At 46.5% G+C, this 15,326-nt stretch overlaps 6 protein-coding genes across 6 annotated transcripts; 4 read left to right on the forward strand and 2 right to left on the reverse strand.

Annotated features, from left to right (window-relative positions):
• Positions 1–56: 56 nt before the first annotated feature.
• BDW43DRAFT_273713 (uncharacterized protein) lies at positions 57–1,024 on the reverse strand (the record flags this gene model as incomplete). The annotated part of the gene is made up of 3 exons (XM_032041653.1): positions 852–1,024; positions 662–787; positions 57–611 (listed from the first exon to the last, which is right to left on the reverse strand). Coding segments are annotated over exons 1-3 (491 nt in total), but the record flags the coding sequence as incomplete, so codon positions are not given.
• A 2,472-nt stretch (positions 1,025–3,496) lies between these two features.
• Positions 3,497–4,111, forward strand: BDW43DRAFT_310303 (uncharacterized protein; the record flags this gene model as incomplete). Its single annotated transcript, XM_032046899.1, has 5 exons — positions 3,497–3,652; positions 3,709–3,765; positions 3,827–3,901; positions 3,969–4,031; positions 4,091–4,111. 5 exons carry the CDS (start codon positions 3,497–3,499, stop codon positions 4,109–4,111), a joined length of 372 nt encoding a protein of 123 aa, XP_031901112.1.
• Positions 4,112–6,290: 2,179 nt separating this feature from the next.
• Positions 6,291–6,725, forward strand: BDW43DRAFT_310304 (uncharacterized protein; the record flags this gene model as incomplete). The annotated part of the gene is made up of 1 exon (XM_032046900.1): positions 6,291–6,725. The coding sequence occupies one exon, from the start codon at positions 6,291–6,293 to the stop codon at positions 6,723–6,725; it is 435 nt and encodes a 144-aa protein (XP_031901113.1).
• A 252-nt stretch (positions 6,726–6,977) lies between these two features.
• On the reverse strand, positions 6,978–7,983 carry BDW43DRAFT_310305 (P-loop containing nucleoside triphosphate hydrolase protein; the record flags this gene model as incomplete). The annotated part of the gene is made up of 3 exons (XM_032046901.1): positions 6,978–7,660; positions 7,729–7,820; positions 7,871–7,983. 3 exons carry the CDS (start codon positions 7,981–7,983, stop codon positions 6,978–6,980), a joined length of 888 nt encoding a protein of 295 aa, XP_031901114.1.
• A 2,017-nt stretch (positions 7,984–10,000) lies between these two features.
• On the forward strand, positions 10,001–10,885 carry BDW43DRAFT_310306 (uncharacterized protein; the record flags this gene model as incomplete). Its single annotated transcript, XM_032046902.1, has 3 exons — positions 10,001–10,023; positions 10,128–10,446; positions 10,511–10,885. The coding sequence occupies 3 exons, from the start codon at positions 10,001–10,003 to the stop codon at positions 10,883–10,885; spliced, it is 717 nt and encodes a 238-aa protein (XP_031901115.1).
• Positions 10,886–12,499: 1,614 nt separating this feature from the next.
• BDW43DRAFT_310307 (uncharacterized protein) lies at positions 12,500–15,265 on the forward strand (the record flags this gene model as incomplete). The annotated part of the gene is made up of 2 exons (XM_032046903.1): positions 12,500–12,593; positions 13,587–15,265. The coding sequence occupies 2 exons, from the start codon at positions 12,500–12,502 to the stop codon at positions 15,263–15,265; spliced, it is 1,773 nt and encodes a 590-aa protein (XP_031901116.1).
• Positions 15,266–15,326: the final 61 nt, after the last annotated feature.

The raw sequence follows: 15,326 nt of genomic DNA on the forward strand, positions 1-15,326 counted from the left end.
TCTATATAACTAGTTGTTTGTTAAGGGCCACCACGGGTTGCAGAGTAAGACATGTATCAAGCACTGCCCCCAAAAACATTGATCTAAGTCATCTAGCAATGAGGTGTAATGCTGTCTACTATTTGTCTCACCGGCAAAGTGGTAGAGCCATTTCCATCCTTAGATACATAGGAAATCAATAACATGTCTCCGAATATGAATAATACATTATACTATCCCTTATGGACTGAAGCCCCATCCAAACATGAACAAATTCATCTTCTTCATATCCCATATAAATCTATTCTAGTCTGCTTCTGTGCTCCTGTTCAAACGCCGAGCTGGCTAGTCATTGGACAGAGCTTTGAGCTTTTCTTGAGACATGGGCCTTTCCTGGGACACCGCTCCGGCTTTGCCGTTGTCTTTCGAGATTTCTATTCCGATGAGGGTAGTGGCAGCTGTCCACACAGCGTAGCTGAAGAATATCACGGCTGTTGCTATTTTTGTCGCTGTACACAGGGTGTCTTCGCACTGATTCGCTCCGGCCAAGAACTTTGCAAGGGAGATGAAAGCAGCCAGAGATACAAAAGAGACAAGCCAGTAGATTGCAAAGGAGAAAGATTTATTGAGTGCTAGGTAATCGTCAGCACATGGCTTGGGGGAAGGAAGCATGCCAGCGTACCTTTCGAGGGAGAAAGGGATCTAAAAGCTAGGTAGGAGACAGCTATGAGTGAGAGGCACGAGGAGAATAACGCAAGCGTGATTTCCCACGGGACGTTTCCGAACGAAGTAAAGTATGAATGAGCCGCTTTAGATAACGCTCATGTTAGTCACAATTTATTATGAAACTGCTAGAATCCCTTATCACCTACCGACACACAAGAGCGCGAATGTAGCAACAGCATATATCGCTTGTGAAATCCTTAAGGAGAAGATCACACCCGGCGGAGCCATTGTAGGAAGTGCAGCGGAGGTATAGGAGATAATAGTGTAGGAGAATCAAGACTGATTTATTAAGACCCTTCCATACTACTGGAAAGAGGAAAACTGGGTACAATTTATAACACGGGAAGATGGTGGCAAAGTCGAAGAGCCCGGCTTCCACCTAGCAATCCTTCTTGCCCACTTAGTGATGCAATAGTCAAGCTTTTTAGTCTCGCTTGTCAAGGAAGCTTACTTAGCCTTTTTGCAGATCATTTTGTCCATAATTAGCCTAGGTTTAGGTTGCAACGATATTGCAGTCAGAGTCAGTCCAACTAGAGGGGAATTTCGGGGAGTTTACTCGGTGAAACACCATTCCTTCGAGCTTTAGTGCTCAGAATACTCGCTCAATGGCAGCACGTCAATTCATGGTATTAGGAATGCCCTGTGCTAAAGTTCGGCTCCTTCAAACTTCCGCGATGTCAACTGACTATTCTTTCGCGGCTAATTCCACGCCCAGAACGCCCTTACTCCCTACTACAGAGTAAGAATGGTCTAAGTGAATCCAGCCCGTCTCCACTTCCTGTCAGTCCTTTTAGCTACTATGTCTCTTGACACCAATAGGCAAACGTCAAGATGACCTTTTAAGGAAGTCGGTCATATCCGTGCCCTCCGCACACAATTAAGCTTTTTCTCTTCTCCCTCTGCGCCCCAAGCTTGTCTCACTTAGGTTTCAAGTAGGCTAGCTCCGTTCTTATCTCAATGACTTGATTAACGAGGGACCAGGTAAACCGAATGTCTTACATTCAAGCCGAGAATCAATGCTACCAATTTACTCTGTCAGGAATGCCACTCGCGTGACTCCCAGCTGGAAAATATTGTGTTCACTGAACCCTTATACACGGACCAACATCTGTCCATGACACTATGAACTTCCGGTGTTTTATAATGCGGTGAACTATGTAACCCGCTTGTCTCATAATTTCTCCGCTGCGGCCCTTAGCATGAACATAGGAGCGTAAATCATACATTCCGGGTGGTTCCCCGTCTTGGCTGATTGTCAGTGATGTTCGCCTTATATAGGGGTAGTGAACATTGACATCTCGGGCTTTTTGCTCGACCCAAACTTGCTCGTTTGCTAAGTACTGGTTTTCGGTATTTGTTAAAATAGTAATGATTATTTGTGGGAAAAAGTCAGTGAAACAGCTCATTCATAGGTTGACAGCACTTGTACAGCCAAAACTAAGACTGTGTCTTAACCTTTACCAAGAACCTAAACTTCACCAAGACCACGCTAGCTATTAGCTACTGTAGGATCAGCATTCATTTACTTTTATTTGTTCTACGTAAATTGCCTCATGCACTAGCATCCTTATATGGTCAGAGGACGTTGAACAGGGGTTGCACTCCGGAGTATAGCTGGTGGATTCAAGCAGCTCACGAGCTTTGTTAAGCGAGGCCATTGCTCGTACTGTTCATAGCACATTTCTTGTTTATACAGATTTATTGTGCTTGAAACATAGTTCTCACAATCCTAAGAGTGATTAGATAATAGGCATTTACCTTAACTTTAGCCATCCCCGCTGTACCTCTGCAGAGAGTCTTCCGAGATATGGCATATTCATTTATATTAGGGTTACATGTAACTAGCAGGGTAATCAGTTGTTCTCAACCTCTGTATTTCAGTCTAGAAGTGGTTGTATGCTTTGGGGCAGATGACCATAAGAAACTATGCTCTCGGCATATCTCGTAAATTGATGAAAATCGTACGTAGTATGATGTTCTCCCTCTAGGTGCTTAGATCGTCAGGTTCCTTGTGTTTCAGACTATATTGCCTATGTTAACTCGGTGTTTAGAGCACCATATCCAACATAGCAGATTAGGCCCACTGCATGCACTGCCTGCATGAAGTATAGTGTGAAGAACTTCCACTTAGGTCTAGAGGGCTTTTTACTAGCCGTCTGATACTCCGCTATTATGCACCGGTCCTCGAAGGATCACATCCCTGCTACGACCGACATATCATATGAGCCTGCCATCTCTCGGTCCTCACTTTACAATAAGGCCTCTCGTTGTACATTATTCAAAAATACAGCATACCAGTATCTAAAATGTATCTATGATGACACTCATCAGCATGCACCTCTGATACCAGTGAGTCAAATCACCACTGGGCATGACCTCTCCGTAATACACTCGCAATGAAATCTCACAGCACGGTGTCCCCACAACATTGATCCAGGCCGCAGAATGGTAAACTCCATTGGACTTCTATTAGTTTCTTATCCGAGACACCCTCAGTCGAAGAAGTCTGAAGGATTGCAGTTATGGCCTCGAGTGTTGCGCGAATAATCAGAATCCTGAGAAATCCCTTGCTCCACAATACGAACAAAATCTCCGAAGTATCACGGAGAAAAGGTCCGATAGAACAAAATCAATGGGACAATATGCATTCAGAAAAGATATAAAAAGGGTGTCAATTCCTCCCAACTTTGAAAACCAACCACCGCAGATCATCAGTTATCTTGGTAGCTTTCAACCTTCAAGTCGCAATCGTCAAGTTTCGACTTCCTGTCAACCTAATTCAATATCCAAGATGCAGTTCAAGCTTCTCATTGCCCCTCTCCTCGTTGCCACGGCCGTGGCCGCGCCCGCCCTTGAGGAAGTTGAAGGCCACCTCGCCAAGCGTACCTGCTGGTCCCTTACCGGCGAGAAGCTGAAGCTCTGCCAGGAGGCTTGCAAGGCCGCCTGTGTAAGTCTTCAGTAAGGAGGATATCAGTTAGGACACATCTAACATTTTTACAACAGACCGTGGGAACTGCAGGCCTTGCCATGGAGGCTTGTGAGAAGGCTTGCGACCTCGGTGTAAGTCTCTTCTCGACTCTACCTATCCCATTATCTAATTACTGATCGTCTTTCAATCCAGCCCCTGAAGACCCGCGAAGCCGCGCCCGAGGCTGAAGCTGATCCGTCTTTCGGAAACAAGGCTTGCAACGTTGCGGTACGTTCTTGACAGTGGCCCATGGCAACAATAACAAGTTCCACTTTTCTAATGCGCTTAATTCTAGTGCGATGTTACATGCAACTCTACTGTCCTTGCTTTGGACCAGAAGAAGTGCCTCGAGATTTGCGTGAGTGTGCTCAATTTCCTTTTTCCACCATCATTGCTAATAGGATTCGACCCTTGTAGAAGGGCAAGTGCAACGAGTAAACTGCGAAGGTGGATCTACTAGCTTGAGCCTTTTATCCTATACTTCACAATTTGTCACAGTAGATAGCGCGATAGAGGTAGCAGATGAACTGATATTTGAATTTTTGAATCTTATTATTACTTGCTAGTTTGAGGTGGCCTGACTTAATTTTTCTGCATAGCTGTTCTTGACGGCACTAAATCTAGTATATTCGACATATCGTTACCTCTATCTGTATTCTCGCAGCCACAACCCTTGTATGATTTTATTGAGCCAAGAAGCATTGTTTCCGACTTCGAAGGTTTCTTCAGTCGTATACTCATTTTCCTTCATGTAGGGGTTTTAGTAGATCCGAACAGCTTTTTCAACACTTGATAACCCTCAATAGCTAATACCATCGTAGCTATGGCGGAATCGGTTGAACAATATCTATAACCTATCCGTGATCTCGTGGCTCACATAGCACCATGGGCTTTCGGACTACAAGTCCGACTGACGATATAAACAGTATCTAGAGGACTTTTTGTGTATGTTATGATAGGAGCGAGAAGGTAAGTTGATTTAGACAAGTAGTCATTTTCAAATTGTGTTCATCATATCATTCCACTAGACAAAGGTCCCGTTTTCTGTCATACAGAATGTTTAATGTTAACGATTCGAAGATTTCCCGCATCTTGTTGGTTATAGAATAGCTTCTAAGATATTCGTATTAAACGACACCAAAATGGTCAGAGTTTACGATCCTATCAAACTACCTCAAAGGCCTATCTAGGTGGGAATCATGAGGCCATCTATATATGGCCTGAGTACCACAGTATTCAACAATCCGCATACTTCCGTAGGTGGTCAATTTACGAGGTATATGTCAGGTGTCTGCGATACTAGGTAATTTCATGGGTACATTTAATGTTGGTCGATATGTTTTTATATCTGGAAAGCGCCCGTTAAAACCAGGGCTAGACTAAACGAATAGACGCAAGCAATTTTAATTTAGTTTTACCAATCAATACAATAAAATAATATTAGCCCTTCAGTCTCAATTCTCTGAACAAATAAATTAACCCATTAGCTTAGAATGTGATTAATGGCTTACAAAGCTTCACCACCTTCTGGTAAGTACGGGCATGTGTACAGTGCCAGCAACTCTAGCCTACCTTCATGAAAAGATCAGGCAAAGCATCTACGAATACTACTTTGCGCCTCCATAATGACAGATTCTCTCTCTTGACTTATTCTTGGCTCAGTGCTACGCCACTAAGGGTCGATACATCCAGTAATAAATGCGCAGTTGGGCTGGCATGATAAGCAGAAATTTCTACAGCCCTGTAGATCATCCCGTTTAGGCTGATCGTTCAAGTTCTATTTCCAAGTAAGCCTTCATGTTTCCCCGTTGTGGCCCTGATAGCATGTGATAAAGATGGATCTTGCATAGAGCCTATATATCAATGCTGAGTGGATCAGGCCTACCGAGAGGCCAAAGAGGTCAAGGAACTGGCTATAATGGAGTAAATAAAAGCTGACACCTTGAGGTGCATGCTTCTTGACTAATTAGTTGTCTCACAACAGAATCGTGACTCATGGAGCTAAGACTGCCAGACTAAGTATTTTAAACGGTTGGATATCCGGAATGTGTTAAACAGAACAATGGAAGCGATCATAGCTCCGATTAGTTAGACCATGATCACCAGGGTAGAGGCTCGTCAAGCTCTCCACTATGGCTGTGTGCCCACCACCTTTCTATACGTCGTGATATCCGTCGTCATTGGTATTGGTCGGACGAAGCGGAGAACAAAACGAAATGGCCATTTGTTACATCTTCAATCTTCGATTATTTTGGAAAGGTCTTCTCACTCTGTCGTGCATTCCTCAAAGAGCTATTTATTGTGGGAGTAGTCGACGACCTCTATCCATTTCAGTTCTCAGACCATCTCCACAAATTCCCTGACGCTGGTATGGTCTGTCATTGCAGCTAGGCAAAGTCTCGCTTCATCTAAAGTCCTAGGAGCATCAATCATTAATTATCATGGCTTCCGAGATCCCGCTCCTTGCCCTTCTCCCATTCTCCCAACTAGACCTTTGCACTCGCCATCCAGCTATTCCAAGTACTATTGCTCTGCCCCCTTACAGACACGTGCCGCGCATGGTTTAAGACTAGTAAAGGGGCAACAGAGGAGATTCAGCCGTTTTTGCACCGCGAATATGGTCAACTACGAAAAGAAATCTACGGCGCCAAACCACTCCTCAATCATTCGGAGGTCGAAGACTGTTGGAAAGGGGATAGTGATACCAAGAGATCGAAGAAACTGGCAGTTGGTGGATATACCTGCGAGGTTTCTCGATCTTCCTACCATCCCTGATGCCCAAGTAGGACCAAAGAGGGCAACCATGCATTGCCATCAGTCTCCTCTGCCTGGCTACGAATCGGGCCCTGCACATTTGGTGCCTCTGCAGCCGGGGATCGTCTCGGATACGCTCCTCGCCGAGGAAGAAACGTATGGAGCACTGTGTCTACTGTGTGACCCGATGATGGGAGTGCGAGGATTTGGACATGGATTGGGGATAATTATCGGTCTATTGGAAATAATCTCGGTAGGATTTATTCCTTGGACTATCCTTCCGACGCAGATAATCTAGCCTTGGCGTCCCATGCAGGTCTAGGGATCTGGAATCTGGCCATGAAGCAGTATCACCAGCTCTCTGGGGTACAAACCTGGGCATCTGTTAAGTACTCACCCGACGGCACGCGGCTACTTGCTTCCTCCAATGCTGAACTTTGGGTTTGGGACACAATGAGTCAATAGCGTATAAGGGCTATCGTTAGAGGCGGCGACAATAAAATACCTGGTGTGGCTTTCCCCTCTTGCGATAACCAGCATGTATTATGCTCTAGCGATAATAGCATTTTGATGTGGAAATAACAAACGTCGCCCTCCTCCTAGCCATCTCCAACGCCCCCTGAATCTCCGACTCCGACTCCGGATCCACCGCACTCGTCGCCCCATCCAAAAGAAAAACAGGCGGATCCTTCAAAACCACTCGAGCGATTGCCACACGCTGCAACTCGCCCCCAGAGAGCTTATACCCCTGATCCCTAACACGCATCTCATACCCCTTTGCAAAGGTAAGTATCTTCTCATGAATGGCCGCTGCGCGGCAAGCGGAGAAGATTTCCTCGTCTGTGGCGGAGGGGCGCGCGTACCGGAGTTTCTCGATGATAGTTGAGTTGAAGAGGAGGGGGTCTTGTAGGAAGACGCCTAGGCTTTCGCGGAGAGAGCTTAGGGATACATCACGGATATTGTGGTCGTCTATTGTGATGGATTCGGAGGAGGCGTCGTAGAAACGGAGAAGTTTGAGGAGGGAGGATTTCCCGATGCCGGTTTGGCTGACTAGGGCGACTGTTTGGCCTGATTCAGCGGTGATGGTTATGTCCTTTAGCATTAGGGTTCGATTGTCGCAGGCGAAATAGACGTTTTGGAAGGTGACCTTCCCTTCTACCGAGCCGAGGTGCTTGAGGTGTTTTCTTTGTCGGTGATGGGTGGGGGTTGTTGTGAGGAGGGTGAGGAGGCGTCCTGCTTCAACGACGTCGGACATGAGCCAGCGGTATTGGCGGCAGAGGAATTTGAGAGGGTAGACGTACTCCAGTATTGGAGGAAGAAGACGAAGGCGCCCGGGGTTGCGTTGCCGCGGGTGATTTCGTAGATGACTGGGGGACTAGGATGAAGAAGGTTACTGGGACGGTGAACTCAGTTAAGGCTTTGATACATGCGTCGCGCTGGGACCTGTTCTCGCTTGCTGTAAGGTGGGCTTCGACTGCATCGTGGAAGCGGTTTCGTTCGTAGGTAAATCGGTTAAAGTAGGAGACCGTTTGCCAGCCTTGGACCGCTTGATACATGATTAGTGATTCCCTCCCGCTGTGCTTTTGTGAGTTTGCGTCTGTTGGAGATGTTCCAGTTTGAAGTGCAGACTTCGACAGATATGCATGCCATTAAAGCAACCACCATGGCGAGAGGTGTGTGCGTTGAATTTCCAGCAGGGGGGTGCGTAGGCGATGAGTAAATCCACGAACGTCGGGGCGGTGTCGATCTCAACCGTTTCGAGTAGATTGGTTAGTGACTCCCCTTGTTCGATGGCGTTCATTATCTCCGCCGAGTCACTGTCAAGATGGAAGTCTATCGAGAGCTTCATAACATGATTGGAAGCCGCATTGGTAACCTGCCAATACGAGAATTGCTTGATGGGTATCTTTACCAGCTCTTCAATCAGACCAAACCCACACACCCCCATCATCCGAATCTGAAGCTAAAGGCCCGTAGAAGAGAAGCTAACGGCGGCCATCCTGCTTCTATACCCTCCAATCGGTGCTGCCAAAGGCCAGTTTTAGCGTCCCAAAAACCCACCGTGTAGTCATCCGAAGCCGACGCTATCAGCCGTCCGTCGTTTGATATTGTGGCCTGGGTAGTATCGTCGCTATGGCCCTCGCGAGTACGTATACACTGACCCCAATGTCGTTCAAGTTGTGGAACCTTTAGGTACCCATGGAAACTTCTTATGCAGCCTAGCCATTTTGATCAAGCTTTCCATTAGGGTAAAACAAGAGATCGTCTCACATTTCTTGTCAAGCATGGATATTATTCTCATAATCGGACAAGGCAAAACGGTGTGTGTCGTGATTGAGTGGCTTAATGTTTTGCCGCGTCTGGTGTGGACTGCACGTTCAAGAGGAGTAGTCAGTCATCGTCGTAGCACTAATGGGGTAAGTATGAATTGAATAGTAAGCCCTCAGGGCCTACCGGAACAAAGTCCTCGACCTTGCGTAGCGTGTCAACCGCGGTGGATAACCGATCGACAACCCCCAGGGCCCCAAGCCAAGGTAACAGTTTAATGTGCAGGAATGCATTAGCTTTGGAGACTAGTGCAAGGTCTTGCTTGATATCCTCTATATTGCACGCGTACTCAACAAGGTGGGAAATCATGTCCACTGTGCCTTGGGCGCAGAGTCTGGAGTGGCGTTCGCATGCTTCCTCTTTTGGGGATTATCATCTGCTCTCAACTTGCTTGGCGTTCCATATTCATTCTGTCCTGGTATTTCGTGAGGAGTTGTCTGTGTGCTTGCTACGAACAACAGCCTAGGGTCATTCGAGGTTGATATAACGCATACTATCCACATATTTTGGTCTTCCCTTCCCTGATCGGGGTGACTGTCTGCACACTCACTTTTGACTTATTAGTACATGGTTCAAGCCAGGAAAGGTGCAAAAGCTACATTAGCTCACTAATGAATAGGCAGGTATCGAGCGCCAATCAAACGAGAGTAATATAATCTGCTCAAAGATTATTCACCCTCTCAGTTTCTGTATTCAAGTTCGTTCCAATTGAAAGAAATTGCACTAAGATGGCGGCTAGGAAATAAGTTGGAGGCCCCTATGCCACGAGATAGTGTACCGAGGTGATACACCCTGAGAAGAGGGCCCTGAAAATGGCATGGCTACGTAGAGGTCTCGCCCATTGTGCTCGAATCCAAGGAGGTTGGGAGACTCGCATACGAAAGCTTCGGCGCGTGCTGGGAACTATCATTCTGGGCAGCCAAACAGAGCGCAAAGTCCATATTTTATTAAGCAGAGCCAGCAATGCTATGAGTTAGATCCGAAAGGGAGCTGTGTATACGGGACAATGACGAGCAGGCATATCCTTGTTGTGCAGCCTTGCCAGCACATCAATTAGTGGAGTGCGAGAGAGACAAGAGGGCACTCGGCCCCTCCCGCCCCAATTTGCCTTGCGCAGAAAGCTTCTCAGCTATATTGACGAAACTGGGGAGGTCGTGATTTCAAAATAATCGTGATTATTCAAGACGTCCCGGCGTTTAAAAGGCCTCTTTCGTGATCTATTTCACAAATACAATGAGTCTCAAAATGCCGAACCCCAGACAAAGCAAGTGAAGTTCCAAGAAGACAGCGCGACCAATGTTCTACTGTCAAATTCTTCTATCCAGTCCACCATCCAGCCGTTCCGGCCAACTCACTAGGAGCAAACCTCTAGGCCAGTAGACTTGTGGCAAACTGCTTATCACCAGCTGGATGAGAGGCAGCGGCGAATTTTGCCCACAGTCCACATCCATGCCGACGTGGGTGACAAGGAAAATCAATGCCGAACGACAGTCCTGATCGGTGAGGTCATCCGGGTAACGGAAGAGCAGTACGAGAAATATCGACAGAAAGCAGATAGTACACTTCGAGAATCCTCGCGAAAGGTCATTAATGCAGCACTATCCTTCAAAGATATCATCAGCGCGGTTGGCGCCTCTGACCTTACCCAGCATGCAGCTGCTGCTTGGAGGATTGTGTCACTTGGGTTAACAGTATGTAATACCAGCCAGTGCGTTTATGAAGAGCTGTTAACTTACTCTATGATTGGAAACCTAGGTGGCCAAAAACCACGATGACGTACGAAACGCGTTGTTCGAATCATCGGAATACCTAGCGGATGTCCTCACACATTGTGCCTTCATTGAGAAGAAGTTCTACCATGACAGCAACTCAAGTATCAAGGATGATGTGGGAAATACGATAGTCAGACTCTACAGCGCTATCCTACGTTATACAGCACAGATACGAAACTGTCAAGAGCCTGGCATGGGCAGGAAGATATTGAATTGTGCCGCTGCCATTACCGAGCACCCGCTCATGGAACTCAAGACCTCTGAGGAAAAAGAAAGGGACAATTTACACAGGGTGGATTGGATTAGTCAAATGCCACCACCGCGAAATGGAGGCGGAGAAGACCCTCTGTCGCATTGATAAACTCGCCGCATCCATGGAACGCCTTATCGAACAGTTCAACCTCGTGAATCTACGTGTTGCAGAAGGGGTATTTTATGACTCCTATATTAATGAACATGAAGGTTTCTGCCTTCCCGATACCAGAACTGGGCTCCGTTCCCAAATTTTGAAGTAGGCTGAATCTGCAGACAGTAAATATATATTTTGTTTGAATGGAATGGCAGGAACAGGGAAGTCGACTATCTCCCGGACAGTTGCACGATTATTCAAAGAAAAAGGACAACTTGGTGCCACATTCTTTTTTAAGAGAGATGAAGCCGACTGTGACACTACAAAATACTTGATATCAACTATCGCAAGACAGTTGGTAGCCAGACATCGGCGGCTGGCGCCTGATATCTTGACCGCAATTGAGAATGATCCGAATATCTCATCTAAATTTCACAGTGAACAATTTGATAAGTTTCTTCTCCAGCCCCTGCTTAAGTTGTATCTGAATCAACCTACAACAACTGTGATTGTTATTGACGCATTGGATGAATGTGGCTGGGAAGATGATATAGCAGTCATACTTCGACTTTTGTTCAGATTACAGATTTTTAAATCAATATGTCTTCAAATATTTCCGATAAGCAGACCTGGACTTCCAATCCGTCTTAGCTTCAAGCAGAATAATAACTATCAGGACCTGGTTCTTCTTAAACTTCCTGCGTCCGCGATTGAACGTGATGTTCGCCTGTTCCTGGAATATAAACTTTCGGAAATTCGCAATGAGCGCTCTCTTCCCTCAGATTAGCCCGGAAATAAAAGTATAGAAAAGCTAGTGAAGATGGCTGTTCCTTTATTTATTTTTCGCGGCCACTATTCGCCACTTTATTGGGGAGAGGAAATGGCGCCCGGAAAAGCGCCTAGAAGCAATTCTCCAGGACCAAGCAGCATTATCAGGATCCCAGATAGACAGAACATACTTACCCATCTTAAATCAGCTCCTTTCCGGTGTAAATGACAGAGAGACCAAGCAACTAAAGCAAGAGTTTCGGGGTGTAATTGGGGTCATTATTCTTCTTGCTACTCCACTTTCAGTCAATACTCTTGCACGCCTGATTAACCTGTCAAGAGATGATATTAGCAACCGCCTGGAGGGATTTCACTCTGTTCTCAGTGTACCAGAGAATATTAACTCACCAATCCGCATCTTGCACTTAACCTTTTTGAGATTATCTCCTGAGCACCGAAAGGCCTTTCCACGTCAATGAGAAAGAGGGGCATGAGAAAATAATGTCACATTGTCTTCGTATCATGGGTACTGAGCTCAAACACAATAACTGCGGTCTAGCAAGTTATGGAACACAGTGCATGGAAATAGACAATCAGGTCATCAACTTGCACCTCTCGGCAGAGTTCGAATACTCCTGTCGCTATTGGGTGCATCATCTTAAACAAAGCAAAGGTGCTATATCTGCGTCTAAAATTTTGTCTTTCCTTAAACAGCACTTTCTTCACTGGTTGGAGGCGCTAAGTTTAATTGGAATCATGTCCGAGGCTGTGGGAATTATAGATGCACTGGAGTCAAGCATATGGTCTCCATGCACTTTACAATAGAGTAATAACTAATAAATAATACAGACAAGCATGAGTGATGAGTTTTCAGATTTCCTCTATAATGCAAGAAGGTTTACCCTCAAAAACGTCTACCTTGCGAGCATTGCTCCGCTTCAAATCTATTGTTCGGGGCTATTATTTTTATCAATACAAAGCACTATTAGAAAGATGTTTTCTGATGACATACCGAAACATATATACATACTACCACAGGTAGAGGATTTATGGAGCCCAGGACTACAAACCCTCGAAGGCCATTCAGCTTTGGTTCTTTCAGTAACCTTCTCCCATGATGGGCAAACTCTGGCACTCTGGCTTGCTCTCATGACAAGACCACCAAGCTCCGGGATGCCAAAACCGGCACTGAACTGCAGACCCTCAAGGGTCATTCAGGTTATGTTCGTTCAGTGGCCTTCTCCCATACTGGACAAACCCTGGCCTCCGTAGGTTACATTTTGTTGTGATCTCAGGGGAAAGATGGGCAGGTATCAGCTACACGTACGTAGCTTACTGAAGACCGGATGTCATTCCGATACTCAATTCTATGGACGACTGTGTCGACTATCTTAATCGTTTTTTTCATTATCTACTAATAGGTAAAGCCTTCAGGGGCTGGAGTTGGTGATCCGGCCAAGCCACTAGGATCACGTGGTCTCGTATAGATTCATATCACATTTCCGGATATGTAGTAGGGCGGCATGTGACCTTGCAAGCCCTGCTGATCACGTGCAAGCCAGTTTTCTGCCTGAGGCCTTGGACATAATCAAATCAACACTTGTTAACTCACTGACTTCTACACATCTTCGTCACCGTCCTCATCACAGCTAAATGCAGTACTCTTACATACTTGTGCTACTTCCCATTTTATCACATTGAGCATCCTAGGATTACTACATAGGCGTCTTAAGCCTACTACTCTAGAATGTTGGTTACATGTCCGTCAGCCCTGTTAAGGGGTAGTTCAATCGGGCCGCTAAAATCTAGGCGGGGCTGCAAAACTTGTAAGTAAGTGCTTGCTTTCTTTCAATTGAAAGAAGACAATATTCAGCGTCATGTAGAATTCGAAGAGTCAAGTGTGGAGAAGAAAAGCCAAAGTGTGTCCGATGCTCCAGTACAGGTCGCAAGTGTGAGTACGAGGCCACAACTTCCATCACGTTTTCCTCCGCACCTTCGACCTTATCCATTCTTGACAACCCTCTTTCATTATCACCTAACACAGTGTGGCGAGAGCGCCGTGCTTTTGCCTACTATTTTCAACACGCTGCACCGTTCGTTGGTGGTGAGTTGGATGCTGATTTCTGGAGCACCGTCGTCCCGCAGCTTTGCCAGAGAGAACCTGCCGTGTGGGATGCTATCAATTCCATCAGTGCACTGTTTGAGAGTCCTGAGCCATGCCTGGGTTCCGTCGTCCTACGCCGGCAGGATCCCCGCACTCTCAATCAAAACCACCGAGACGCGCTAGCCTGGTATTCGCGCTCAGTGTCTAGTATTCGCCAGCGAATTGAGTGCGGTAGCGTAGACATCTTTGTTGGGCTGATTAGCTGTGTATTGTTTATCTGTATTGAGGCCCTCCAGGGATGTGAAGAGGAGGCCTTGCAGCTCTATGAACAGGGTGTACGTCTTATTCTTGCCTTGCGCGCCCAAATAGCTTGTGGGGCCTTGCCACCAACAAACGCTTCTTTGTTAGAGGGTACAATCGTTCCAATTTTCTTCCGTCTTGGTGCAATCGCTTTCACCGCTTCTGGAGTCCGGGTTGGTGCTCTGCTAGAAGATGCGAATCTCCCATTGACGCCGGAATTTGTATCCCTGAAGTCTGCAAGGGAGGCCATCGTTCTCCTATCCACGGAGGTTCAAGTGTTTCAACGGACCTGTGGGGAACATTTGACAAGGTTTCAGGTCTCCCACGTATCACAGGAGCTGATACATCAACAAGTAACATTGTCAGCCACGCTAAGGAGCTGGCACACTCGCTTTACTGGTCTGATGGAGATCCTGCGCACAAAAGGCGACATATCGCCGCAACAGGCCGGCACTAGCGCCATTCTCTTCACTTATCATGAAGTTCTATCTATAATTGTGGCCACTTGCGTATCATCTTTAGAGATTATGACCGACGCTTATCTGCCAAACTTCCAGAATATCGTTGAACAGTGCAACGTCGCCCTGGATACTTCAGTGCGATCAGACGGCACACAACCACCCTTTACGTTTGCGACAAGCGTCCTCTTTCCTCTTTGGTTCACCAGCCTTCGGTGCCGCGAACCTCGGATCCGACGTGCAGCGATAGCTCTAATGTACCGGGCGCCTCAGGTGCAGGGATTTTACAAATGCACCACGGCGGCGTCCTTCGCCGAAAATATCATGACTCTAGAAGAAACATATGGAATGGCAATGAGCACAGCTCAAGAGATAACCGATCCTATGACTCCGGGATCAACGCATATATGGAGTAGATGTCAATCCCGTAGCCGAAGCAACAGTAGCGGCGCTTACACATTCAACCCGGATAGTACCCCAACCAGTCCGGACTCAAAATCTGCCGCAAGTCTATATCATGCGCTCATAGACGTGGAAGCCAGCGCACCGATAGGAACGCTTATCCCAGAAGAGGCACGTATGGGGCATTTTAGCGTATTTCAGCCAGGAAACAGCCTTCCTCCAGGAGTGACCGAGGGAGACATCGCAAAGTGGAACCGAAGCCGTGATCAAACATTTTTGCGATTCTTGCGGAACCAGCACGATCTGGCTACTGACACATGGTATTTGGTCGACGAATGCATTCCCCTCGACTTTTAATCGGAACATGAAGTTCTCTTATGTGAACGGAAAGGAATATTCGCTTGTGGGTCCTGGGATC

This window comes from Aspergillus alliaceus (assembly GCF_009176365.1).
Source record: "Aspergillus alliaceus strain CBS 536.65 unplaced genomic scaffold BDW43scaffold_17, whole genome shotgun sequence".
Lineage (NCBI taxonomy): Eukaryota > Fungi > Ascomycota > Eurotiomycetes > Eurotiales > Aspergillaceae > Aspergillus > Aspergillus alliaceus.